Raw genomic sequence first — 13537 nt, forward strand, 5'->3', positions numbered from 1 at the left:
AAACCTGCCTCTTGATAGCAGTATCTTTGTTGTTCGCATCTTGTTGCTGTTGCTTGGTACATGAAGGTGGTCTAACTGGCTGTTACCAAAGCAGGAAAAGTAAAAGAAGTATTAGCAGCATTTAAGGCTAATAGCAAAATCTGTGGTTTTCCCTGGGCTTACATGCTGACTTTTGTGCAGTGCTGTCGAGTCTCTGATACCTCTTTGCTCTTAATGCTGTGTGGCAGAGAGTTTGCCTAGAAGATAAAATAGGCTTACACGGTCTTTTCCATCGTGTGATTTTGGCATGCTCCAGTGTGTTGAGTGGACTGTGAAGCATCCACATCCAATATGCAGTTGACCAGTTGTCCCAGTTGTATAGTGAGGTGATTTATCTGTAATTTTTGCAGCTTCTCACTATGAAGTTTTTCAGACTGAGGCAGGGAGGCATAGACACTGTGCTCATACCCATTCTTAAACTTCTGGAGCACGGGCTGCATTTGTTTAGTTGAGGTCTGTGCAGCACATCCATAGTGGGTAGTTTGAAGAGGACAGGTTCCCAAAACCAAGAGTTGGCTTGTGTTTAACAGAAAATGGTGGTTTATGACATGAGATGACATAATGCCATAATACTCACCAAAGTGGGCATGACTGAGCAGCTCAAAATACATTTAAGGCACATGAGGATTCCTCCCATGTAAAGTACATTTGTATATTTATTTTTTTTTAATTTGTGAAACATTGCTGATGGGCATAATCTTGGTAAATATGTCAACCTCTTAACCACTTTTGATTGTATTGGTTTTTTTTAATCTAGGCTGATGTGGCTATTTTGGTTGTGGATGCTAGCAGAGGAGAGTTTGAAGCAGGGTTTGAGACAGGTGGACAAACACGAGAACATGGATTATTAGTGCGTTCTCTTGGAGTTACACAGCTAGCTGTTGCAGTCAATAAAATGGACCAGGTATGTGCTTATTTTTTTCATTTTCTGAAGGGCTTCCACCTAGGATCGTGGACCCTGAGTTTAAAGATCAGTATTGTAAAACTAATAACAAAGTATCATTTCTTTCTTTGATTCTCTGCTCTGTCTCTTGTGTTTAGACTTTACAATACTTCTTTTTTTTTTTTTTTTGGTTATGGTATATTTTCAAAGTACACAGAAGGATAGTTGTGGTGCTAAAATGTGTAGGGGTCCCTCTTGTACTTGTGAAGATCTTACATGAGCAGTTAACCCAGTGGTATCTGCAAGGGCATCTTGGTGGTCATTCAGTTCAAGACCTCAGGAGCTTTACTTAAAACTGTAAGGTGTGTTAAATATTACTAGTTGTGTTTTAGATTATTACTGTGTTATATATAATCTTGCTAAATCTGAATTTTATGTAAGTTTATTTAAAAAAAAAAGGATGCTGTTCAAAGACAGCTCAAACTAAAGGGGCTTGCAAGTTAATCAATGTGTTGCTTGCTATCAGTAATTGTTAATGTATATGTTCAACTGAATCCACCCAGAAGTCTTGTGTTTATGAATTCATTGGGTGCTGTGTGTGGAGAACACCTACTGATACTACATGTTGTGTACACACAGTTGATGACATGCAGCTGTATGTTTGAGTCATAGTTAAAAAACTGCTATTTTATTATAATCTGTTTTCTATTTTAGGTCAATTGGCAACAGGAAAGATTTCAGGAAATTACGAGTAAGCTTGGCCAATTTCTTAAGCAAGCTGGCTTTAAGGTAATACAGATTTCAGTGGTTGTTGCTTTGTTCAGGCATTTGGATAGGATAAGCTTTTCTTACAGTCAGGTTATTTATTTTTTTTTAGTCGCTTTCCTGCTACTACTATGTGTACATATTCTAGCATATTCCATTTCTTACTGGTAGGGTGTACACTGAGCCCTGGCTAAGGTTAGTCAGTTCTTCAGTGATCTGTCTGTCATCAGCTTTGTTTAGGTCTGTAGAATCTTCGGGGCACTCACCTTATTTGTAGTTTCTTGGAATTGTTGACTGCAAAGCAGAACAGACCAAGTATTATGTCTTAATGTTTAGTACTACAGGATCGACAGGAGAGTTTTATACCAGAGCAGGTGTCAAGTGTGGATTATGAACTCATAAGGACACTCTCCATTTGCCATTCCTGACCGTTCTTGTGTTTCCTCAGATCCAACTACTATCCATTTGGACTGGTTGTGGCCTTCCTGAAATCCAGCAATTCAAACTGAAGTTTTGCTTGTCAGATAGGGAATTTGAGTTTGTTACCTGAACTTGGTTTCTAGTAGTTAATGTTGCTATCATCACGTTTAAATATCGCCAACTCTTTGTTGGAGTACTGTGATCAGGCAAGAGGTAAACAGAGAGGAAATGGATCCCCCGAGTAGTCTGCCTTCTCCACGGGAAGTACAAATGTGCCAGTTGTTCTTTTATAGCTTAGATGTGTAACGTTTTAAAAATGCACCTCTTGTTTCTGCTAGAAGATCCTGTTGTTAATGTGTGCTTAACTTCTATTTGTTTTCTTAATTAGGAATCAGATGTGGCTTATATCCCAACAAGTGGCCTTGGTGGTGAAAATCTGGTCACAAGGGGTCAGTCAAGTGACCTCACACAGTGGTATAAAGGAAAATGTTTGTTAGAGCAAATTGGTGAGTGTAATTTTCCTCATTTAAAAATTAATATATCTTAGTCCTGTGTATGCCAAAACTTTTATTTTGGGGAAAGTGTGGGGCAAAACCTTTGGAATACAATGCAGTTGCTTTATCCCTAAGTGAGAAGTTACTGAATACAGAAATTCTAAAAGTTCTTGTCAATTTATTTGCAGATTCTTTCAAGCCACCACAGAGATCAGTGGATAAACCATTTAGGTTGTGTGTTGCTGATGTTTTTAAAGGTTGGTTGTTTTTATAGTTTTTTCACCATCATTTCACTGATATTTAACACAGGTGTTGAAAAATGATGTAAAAATAAGACTTAAAGTAGTAGCTCTATGTGTATCAGTAGTCTTGAACAGGAATATTAAGTTTCAAGCACTGTTCTTTGTTGAATTTTACACAGTGCTGCTGAAGGAAAAACATACTGGGAAAGAAATTGAGGAAGAAAATCTGCATGACCAGCTAATTGGCTATGTAATGAGTTGATGGTTTTGTGGGACAGAATTTGGGAGTTTCTCTCCCAAACTGGTTCCTGTTGCTTAAATTAATGTTTCTCAAACTTTCTACGTGTGTGACTTTGGTTTCTTTTACATTTCACTCTTAGATTTTAAGAGTTTGACTTGTTCCTTTTATGTTCATTGTTGTAGCTGTAAATAATGATACATTTCTTCTTTTTTGTATAAAAATTTGGGGAGTGGGAGGTAGAAGAAAAGGGTGGTAGTGGTCAGACTGTTATAACCAGCCAAGGATTTAATGAAAGGCAGCTAGCTATTCCCTAGCACGAATAGCGATATGGAAAGCAGCTATAACCAGTTCTTACTTCCATTGCCTGGAGAAAATAGACTGCCCTGAGCTCTTAAGGTTTTCATGGTAAACTTTTTTTTTTTTAGTTAAATGCATTTACATTTACAGGTAATTTAGGAAACATAAGGTTTGTAATGCTCATCCCACTTGAAACATTCTGTAGGACCCTTGAGAAAAATTGCAAACTAAGTGACAGCATGATTTGAAATGTTGTAAATATTTTTCTATTTTAAAATTCATATTTTAAAATAAACTTTGCTTTATATATAGGGTGTTTATAGGGGGAGTACAAACAAACCAGATCAAAATACTGATTTTTTTTAATTGGAAAAATCAGTTTTGTGCAATTTTCATGTGGGTGTTTGAGGAGACACTGGATGCTGTACATGCCCTGGGTTAGTTGACTTAATGTACTGAAGCCATAATGCTGAATATTGAAACTTTGCATGAGAATGTGACCGCTAGTTTCGTCATCTAGGTTGTCACTGCATGTTTTCTTTTCTTTTTTTTTTTTTTTTTAATAATTTTGTGAGCTGTGGGAAAGGGTGTTAGGATTGTTGATTGAGATCTTTTGAAGTATTATCATAACTTTTTTTGTTGCATCAATCATTTTGGTGTTGAACCAAGTTTCACAAAACGAGCAATTTTGACTAAATTTGTTCTGTGGAAAATATTTTTTTTTTTTTTTTGCTAAAGTATGCAAAAAAAAAGTCATGGCTTTGGAAGGGACTCAATTTACATATACAGGGTTTATCACTAAATGTGGCCTTTTAGGTGTTTTTTTAGGCTATTTTTTTCTTGGCTTGTGATCTCAAATTGGATGTCAGCAGAGGAAGTATCTGCAGGTTACAAGTACATGAAGCAACAGTTGTTCTCAGCTCTGTTCCAGTGGCTGTGTGTGCTCGGGAGGAGCTGTCCATAGAAGTGTGTAAAAAGTGAGAGTGCTGAGTGTACTCTTGCGTAGTTTGGAAAACCCCTTTATTAAGGTTACCCACACATATGATTCATCAGCCTCAGCCTGATTTTAGCAGTTGTACTTCATAGCTCTCATAATATTCTGTGCAGGCAAGCTATCCCCTGATGCAAGAGATGCCTGTAAATTCCTTCATTGCTGCATCAGTCCCCAGTTACCATATGATAATGCTGTCTAGGGTATGACTTGACCTGACTTCAGGAAAGCCTTGTCCAGCAGCCAAATTCTGAGGACAAAGAACATGTCCTGGCAGAAGCAGAGTACCATGATACACAGAAATCCAGCTATTTTTTATGCCCCCGATTCTGTTCCCCACTATCCATTTTGTACTTGTGTTGATTTCATGGGGAGCTGAAGGAACTTGACACTTTGCAGGAAGCAATCAGTATGGGAGAGGGTGAAGCTTCAAACACCACACTGGTTTACCAAGCCAGAGCTGGTGGTGATGTGAAAAAAAGAAAAATTATTCTTGATTGTGCTTGGGAGTGGTTAGGAACCTGGAACCAGTTCTCGTCTCTGGTTGCCTGCAAGTTCTGGTTGCCTTTAAGGTTGCCTGCAACCTTCAGGTTCTGTTGTGTACCGTATTGAGGTCGTGTTTGTACCGTGACTTGGGGAGCAAGTAGCTGCTTCACCAGTTTTCTGTTCTTTTGACTTCTGATGTCATCTGTTAATTGACTACATTCATCTCACTTGCTGGAATGAATAGAGGAAGATCAGCTTGCAGGCATACTGCAATGCAACAGTACTTTCCCAGCTAGATAGATGCAAGCATTCATCAGTAAAATGGTGATGAATGCAAAAGAGCAAGTTGGTAGTATGTGACCTCAAGATTTGAGGTCAGTTTGCTCTTTTGAATTCAATTTTAAATTAAGCTTTTAAACTAATGTGACAGACAAAATAGTAAACTGTTTGCTTATCACAAAGTTCTAATGTTCAGCAAAAGGTATACTTGTTGTTTGTATGGATACTGAAAATGACATTGTAGAATCACTTTGTGAGATTCTTCTTAAACACACATGTAGACACGCTAAGGAGATGAGACATTTCTTAAAGTGTATGTGCTTAAATGTGCACGTGTAGCGTGTCTATTGAAAAGAACTGATGTATTGTTCACATAATGAAGAGACTATTAGAACGTTGAGGAAGAAAAACTTTGCAGATCTTTTAGATTCAGAAATATTTAAGTCATCCACAATTACAATAGCTCCTCATATTAAACAGGACCGATTCAATCTCTTGACTTTCCAGGACTAAAACTAATATGCAGACAGTATGTAGGATTCTGACTCAGTTAAATGGTAAATGGCATAGGAATTTGCACCTGTATGCATGAGAATTTTTGAGAGGTCTGTAGTATGTTTTTATCTATGTTTGAATGAGAAAGTATTGAATTAAATGAAATTGTTAGAAATTAAGGGGCTTAATGTAATATGGAAAAACTAAAAAATATTTCTTGATGTACCTACGTTTATGAAAAGAAGGATGTATCTCCCTTAGTTCTGAAAAACATAAGATCTAGAGGTTTTGAATTTAATGTTTCATTTTCGTTATGATGCGCAGCTGGCTAACTTGCAAGTACTGAACGCTCTACTTGGCTGTGTGTGGGGATTTGTATTAAAAACTTATGTATGCATTGCTGAAGGGCTAACTTGTGTTGGGAAACTGACCTTACTAAGAAGTTTTTTGAAATATTACTGCTGTGTTTATTACAGACCAAGGATCAGGATTTTGTGTGACTGGTAAAATAGAAGCAGGCTATATTCAGGTTGGGGAACGACTTCTGGCAATGCCTCCCAATGAAACTTGCACTGCAAAAGGTACAGTCTTCAGAAGTGTGTTTACTTTCAGGTCAATACTGGGCTAGAAGCAGTTACTGAAATGGTAACAGACTGTCAAATTGATACCAACTGTCAAACATAAAATGTGAAAGCATAAAACGAATTTCTTCAGATGTGACTGTGACTGTATAAATATGTCTATGAAGAGTATGTGAAATCTTGCATGTTTTTTTTTTTTCTTTTACCGTATCAGATATTCCAAATGTTACAGCCTCATGACTTTTTACAGGTTCTTCATAAAGCAATGTCAAAACATCTGAGTTACAGCAATGTCTATAAAAATAAGCAGTACAGGAATCATTAATATTCAGCTTTGCTGTGGAGTGTTACTTCTGTTAGGAAGTGTGAGGATGTTGAACAACCCTTAAAATTAATCTTACGAATTAATGTGAAAAAGCTTGAGAATTAAGTCTCTGCTGTTTGATGTTCATGAGATTTGTCACTGATCCTTTCATAATATTCAAACTTTCAGGATGCCATTGTTCTGAGCAGCTACAAAAGAAGAAAATTGGGTTTAAATTTCAATACCTTTGACTTCTGGAAAGAGGAATAGCTAAGTCAAGACATTAAATGTTTAGCTGTTTCCCGATTGCTGTCTTTAAACTGCAGAGCTGGTTTTGTTTCATATGCAAACACAAAGATAAAATTACGATTTTCCTACATTGACCAATGAATAAAAAATTAAGCCCTCAAAATAAATGAATAGGTTTCTGTATCTAACTATTTAGCCTGAATTCAGCAATGTGTCAGTTTATCTGTCCTGTTCTGTTCCGGAACCAGATCGTTCAATGCTAATTTGGGAAGCTCCTCAGTATGCCTCTGCTTTTCATGTGGTTGTATGCACATTGTCTGCATGCACAAGAATGTTAAAATAACACGGATGAATATGGGTATCAGACCACTGTAGTCACTCCTCTGTTTTGCAAGTGGAGGAAGTAGCATGGAAAAAGATGTATTTTGAGTATCCCCAGTGGTGCAATTCTATGGTTTTTCTTCTGTACTGTCTCTCATATGGGTGAAATGCAGGTGAAGGTTGGAGGCATGCGTTCATTAAGCATGTTAAATAACATTATCTCCTCTTTACATTAATCATACAATGTTTACTGAAGATAGCATGCACATTAGGATTCCTGTTTTTCATTTCAAGAGGTTCTTCTCACTTATTCTTTCTTAGTCTCACTTACTTATATTCATTCGTGAGAATGAAATGTGTATGTGAAATTATTACCAACACTGCTTAAAAATCAGTACTTAACATGCTTGTAGTTGAGTGATGCTTTCTGGCATGTTCTTGACAAGTGGTTTTGGGAACAGATTTGCAAATCAATAAATACAATCTCTAGTGAAATAGAATTAGATCCTATAAATGTATGCAGTATTTATAAAAAGTGGGGTTTTTCTCTTTTCTTCTTGGTGTCTTATCAGAAACCTCAGAATGTTAAGTCAGGAGCAGTTGATTTTGCCCTCACCCACCAGCCAGGTTATCTTTTAAAGGGATTAAAATACTTAAAAGTCAGAATTATTTTTTTTAAAGATGCTTTCTAATAGACGCAATGTCATGAACGAAAGGCATCAGTTACACTTTTTTATGAAAGAGTCAGCAAACCCACTTAAGGTAAATGAAAGTTGACATAATACCATTAAAGTATATGAAAGATGCGGTCTAGGGTGTGCGTGTGCCTGAAAGGAAGGGTGGGGCGATACAGAGATACTAGTACTACAGCATTTTCAGGACTGCGTCATCTGCACTGTGTGACAAGTGCCCGGTCCCTTCCTCTAGCTTAAATAAAGCCATGTTATTGTGCAGGGTGGGGTGAGAGAATAGTGAGTCCTTACCACGGGGGGAAAAAAGCTTCCTCAGTCTTCTGAGTTAAAAAGCTTTTACTCTCAACCCATTCATACTGAAAATTGATGAGTAATGGTTGATGAAGCACAAATGGCCCAAACAGAACTGTTTGTTTGTAGCTCAGAACCTAGGTACTTCACTGTGAGGTTCTGTTCTTACTCATTTCCAGGAATCACACTGCATGATGAACCAGTTGATTGGGCTGCAGCAGGAGATCACGTTAGTCTCACTTTGACCGGCATGGATATCATCAAAATCAAGTGAGCAAAACTGGGTTTCAGTCTAAGTAACGGTTTGTTTTTAATGAAAAGCTTTGTTAAAGTATTACACTTAACAATCGGCGGTTTACTTGAAGAATGATGTGGCTACCAGGATATTTAAAACCAAAGTGATGCATATCACCTGTCTTGCATGTACAAACGTTGGAAACATCTGCTACATGTACAACGGCAACCTCAGAATACTGTTAGTTTTCATACTTTTCCCCTAGTGCTGACACTGATAACTTTCAAAGCCTTTTTCCTTAAGACTTGTCCTTGGACGTTCTAATTACTGAATTAAGTAAATCCTTACTGCTAAATAAAACAAAATGCTTTTGAAGAGCTTATTGCATCATAAATCATTCTAACAAAACCCATCCAAACAACTGCCATTGCGTACCAATGAGTAAATCTGGACAAGTGGAATTGACGGAGGCTTTATTCAACACATTTAGCTGCTTGTGATACTTGTTTTGGTAATTGTTTTGCTGACCCTTGTTTTTTTGGGGGTCCGATACATTCAGTGAGACACAGCAAATCTGTTTGTGTCTATTTCAGTCTATAGGTTTCATGCTAAGCATTAGCCTCAAGCTTTTTAATAAGTGTCAGTTATTGTTCAGGCTAGAAAATTGGATCCATAATTTGATCAGCTTTTTTACATTTCAGTTGGACTTCAGACAGCAAACTTTCAAGCTAGTGTTTGAAAAACTCCTTGTGTTGATAGTTTTGTAAATTTATGCTCTGTTAAGGGAAAAGGACAGGCTTTTCTGTATTGCTGTTTCATAACGGGGTTTGATTCTGTGTTAAATGGATTGGAAAAAAAAAAAGTCTTGTTCTGCTTGTTGAATAAGGCTTGAGTCAATTCATTAACTTGATGTCATTTATCTTTTGGAGATATATTAGATTTTTCAAGAAAAAGTATGAAGTTTTAAGTCCTCTTGATACTGATGAAATCTGATTACATCTGATGTATATAGTTTAATCGTGCTGTTTGGTCTCTTCAGTCGTGTTTTTCTGCATGGGACTGTTTTTCCTTTAATTTTAGATAGCTAAAGCCAGCCACTGTGATAAAGCTTGTCTACCTCGTGGGCTTGTAACGAGCAGCATCTTTCTTGTTCACTCCATGTAGTGTTCTTTGGAAATGAGTGCTGCTGAGAGCTTAAGTTCTGCAAGTGCTGATCATGATGTTCCTTTATCAACAAAATAGTTGTTACAGGGAGCAACATTGCAGTTTTGGGCACCCTGCAGTATTTTATGCTATTGATCTGAAACAATTAATCTCTGAATGAAAGTCTTATTTCTTCAAAGTACCTACGCACAGGAAACAGTGACATTTTTAGAAACTGATTAGCAATGGACGTAATTGTTCACTGAATTAGACAGACCTCTTCATGCATACCCACAAAATACTGTAGACATTGTCTAGGAATTAATTTCATTACAGGCTTTAATACGGTGTTCCTGGTTTCTTCTCTCCCCCGCCCACCCCACCCCCAGGTTATAGTAAAGCAGTGTTGTCTTTGCTTTGCTTGTCTTAAATATTTATCTTTTTCCAGTGCACTGATTAACATTTGTATGCCAAGATAGATATTGGTTTCTTTTGTTCTCCTCTCTTGTAGTGTTGGCTGTGTATTTTGTGATCCCAAGGAACCCATTAAAGTTTGCACTCGTTTCAGAGCTCGGGTTCTCATCTTCAATATTGAGGTTCCAATCACTAAAGGTTTTCCTGTAAGTCTCTGTGAAAGTTGCTGTGTTCATTACAGGCTGTTTTGGGGCTTTTCCTCTCCATGTTCAACCACCTGTATATGAGAGGTATTTAGTGTCCAGAAGTGGTTCTGTCTCTCCAGAGGAAACTGATTTATTTGTAACTTGAAGAGGATATAAGGGGATACTGTGGCCACTTATGCATATTCTTACTGGCTTTTAACACGCAGCTGAGCCATTTTGGAGAACATGAGTTCCACCACAGTCAGGCTACACTGTGCTTTAGAAAGCTCATGCCTTTTAGGAGTATAATGATGCATTTAGTTATAAGATACCTTTTAAAATAAATAATATATCAGTTCATGCTACAGAAGTGCACTGAAGTGGCAAAAGCAAAACACTTAAAGAATGAAAAATGTATTTTTGATGAATTAATACATGATCTTTGTCATATCTGTAGAGATCACAAAGTTTAGGAACTGGGAACAGTTACTGAATGTGAGGCAGAGACTCCTGTAAGGAAGCTTTATAAGCATTTGTTCAAAAAATCAGTCTTAAAAGAAGTTGATGCTTTTAAGTATTAACACCTAGGATTTCTGATTATTGTAGAATGTTTAATAACAACTAAAATATTTTTAGGTGCTTTTACACTATCAAACCATAAGTGAACCTGCTACTATTAGAAAACTGTTGAGTGTCCTGCACAAAAGCACTGGTGAAGTGACAAAGAAAAAACCAAAGTAAGTGTTTTGAATAGTTAATAATTGCTCAAGAAATAGGCTGACTTTTGATTTAATATATGGTATATCAAGCAGGTTCTATTATATAGCTATAACGTGTTTGTAAGAGTATGCTTTCATTGTTCTAGTTGGTTTCATGTTTATATTTCAATGTGAAAAACCTCCTGCCCACTTGATACGTCTGTGGAGCACCTGAGAAGAAAATGACTTGGCTAAGTTCACTTGCAGAACTGGGAGTGAATCCTAGATCACCAGCTTGCACTTAAAGGATTATTCCGAGCCCCTCACCCCCTTTTTTTTAAAAAACGATCTCGTCTTCCTGCAATAGCATGGGAGCGTTGCTATAATTCTGGAGATGGGTTGCTGTAGACAGCGGTTCAGAGAAAGAGAGATTTTTAGGGAGCCTTCCCATACAAGTTAAACTATGGGAATATCCCTCTAGTTATTTAAAGCTGTATTTGGATAGAAATGCTGTTTGGTACATACAACGTTATCAGAATAATCCTTTTCCAGAAATTGCGTGGCTGAAACTGTTGCTGAAAAGTAATGGAAAGAAAAATCTTGACTTCTGAAGAGCAATAAATTAGCTGTTTAGTCATCGAGTTTGAAATAACACTTGTTTTCTACTAGACGTGACAAAACAGGTGTTAATGAGGTAATTAACTTCAAAACAATTTGCTGAAGGTTGTGGTGGATATCCTCTAGAAGTTTTTAAAGAAAACTCAAACGCCATTTTAAAAGGTATGCTCCAGGCAAATGAGTTTTCAGTCTGGTGGCTTGGGTTATACTTGAAGTCAAGCTTGATTATTATACTTTTGGCCTTTTAAGTGGTTGGTTGTTTTTTTTCATTTATGCATGCATGTATTTATAGTAGAGTTTTCTGCCTATTTGCCTGCAGGTTCTTGAGTAAAGGACAGAATGCGCTAATAGAACTACAAACTCAAAGACCTGTTGCTCTAGAGTTGTATAAAGATTTTAAAGAGCTTGGGAGGTTTATGTTACGCTACAGTGGTTCCACTATTGCTGCAGGAGTCGTGACGGAGGTATAGTATTTTTGTAACAGACCTTCTGTACTGTAAAGGAGCAGTGTTAACTTTCACGTAGCATTTAGTTTTTATGGTTAAGACCTGGTTTACACCCATTGGTCTAAAAAGTGAATTTATTCTGCTGAAAAAGAGACAGTCTTCAACAAGGTGTAAGGAAGACTTGCCACAGTTCTGTTAAGTTTATTAGGAACAAAAATGACTCTATTTAGAATTTTTGACTTGTGCATTTTTCCCCATCTCATCTGTCACTGTTTTAACATACACTGGTCTTTCTGAAATCTAATTGCCTATATAACGGTACTGGAAGTAGTTCATAAATGAGACATGTTGGCCATTTTAATTGTGGCTAGTGGGTCCCAGGTCTTTTTCTGTTAGTGTTAAAGATGATTATGCATTTGATTTTTACTGATGCCTATAGACATTTTCTGATCCTGTGTAAGTGAGAAGGAAGCAAAGGCTGTGAGGCTAAATGTAAATGTTTTGCCTTCCATTAGGAGCAAAAATATGAATGTCCCCCTATCTGTCACTTTAAAAAAAATTTGCTATGATTTCTGGATTAGAATTGAAATTATAATTCTAGGCTTGAGGGAGAGCCATTTAGTCGTGTTAGTCACCTTCTGGTACTGAGACTTAAAGCTGAGTCATTTAATGTCAAAACTTGGAACTAGAGCATGAGAATTTCTGGCTTCTCCCTGTGTGCATAGGAGTGATATGCTACGTCTGTCAGAAGCTCTGGGCTTTACGGAACTTCAAGGCTCTTAATCTGTCTGGTCTTAAATAGGATCTACAATTACTTGCACCCATTTTTCATTAAATTTAACTTGAACTCAATGGGGTCCATGGTCTATGATACCCAATGTTTGTAGAAGAGTTGGGGACTAAACTCTTTGATTGTTATTTGGGAATTACTATTTTAGTACTTGTTAAATTGTCCCAGAGAATTTCAGAGCAAAAGGAATTATTTTTTCCACAGCTAACTATATCATGTTGAAAAAGGCTGTGACTGTTTTACATTTAGTACTCCATTTTTCACCATAGGTTTTTTTCCATTTACTTGTATTTTTAGATTAAAGAATGACAGTGGTGCAAGAACTTCACCGTCCAACCAAAATTCAATCAGATATCCAAACTTCTGTTTAAGAGTTGAAGGAACAAGTGCAATTAATCGGGGAGATGATGATGATGACAAAAGTTGTGTGAGACGTCTGGGGAGCCCTTCATCAGTCTCTCCCACTGCAGAACAAGATGCCAACTGACAAGGAACTGCTAATGTTGCACTTCTCAATCTCAAGAATCTCATGTGTTTCTCCATGTGGAATTTAGCCTTTAGAGAGCTTGACGGAAAAATTTTAGCAAGTTGAATTAGAGGAAAAGATGATGAATCATCATGAAACAAACTCCTTCCAGACATAAATTGTTTACATGTTTTCTTTGGTTTGCTTTTTTCCTGCACATCAATTCGTTAAAGTAACTTTATTGGTCTAATATATTTTTAGGTTTGAGTTGAATGCATATTCAGGGGAAAAAAAAGAGCTATTTACTTTGGTTTCAAGAAAATGGCATGTAGTATTATCTTGGGATTATTTTCCCTGTCCCAAAATTTATTTAAAAAAATTTTCTTTTGCTGTGTAGTGGAAGCTGTGCCAACATTGGCTAATTTTATTTTTTAAACTGTAAGAATAATAAAATAACTTTGTCTGAGCATAA

At 36.9% G+C, this 13537-nt stretch overlaps 1 protein-coding gene across 8 annotated transcripts in view; it reads left to right on the plus strand.

Moving 5' to 3' along the window:
- Positions 1 to 13537, plus strand: part of HBS1L (HBS1 like translational GTPase) — a 61061-nt gene extending 47524 nt beyond the window's left edge. For all 8 annotated transcript variants that reach the window (XM_055714495.1, XM_055714494.1, XM_055714498.1 and 5 more), the window contains 10 exons: positions 797 to 943; positions 1637 to 1711; positions 2496 to 2613; positions 2790 to 2858; positions 6109 to 6213; positions 8250 to 8340; positions 9960 to 10068; positions 10684 to 10784; positions 11683 to 11827; positions 12897 to 13537. In XM_055714495.1, the coding sequence (XP_055570470.1) occupies positions 797 to 943; positions 1637 to 1711; positions 2496 to 2613; positions 2790 to 2858; positions 6109 to 6213; positions 8250 to 8340; positions 9960 to 10068; positions 10684 to 10784; positions 11683 to 11827; positions 12897 to 12908 (972 nt within the window). In that variant the 3' untranslated portion in view covers positions 12909 to 13537. The remainder of the gene's footprint in view (positions 1 to 796; positions 944 to 1636; positions 1712 to 2495; positions 2614 to 2789; positions 2859 to 6108; positions 6214 to 8249; positions 8341 to 9959; positions 10069 to 10683; positions 10785 to 11682; positions 11828 to 12896) is intronic.

This window comes from Falco cherrug, chromosome 6, assembly GCF_023634085.1.
Source record: "Falco cherrug isolate bFalChe1 chromosome 6, bFalChe1.pri, whole genome shotgun sequence".
NCBI lineage: Eukaryota > Metazoa > Chordata > Aves > Falconiformes > Falconidae > Falco > Falco cherrug.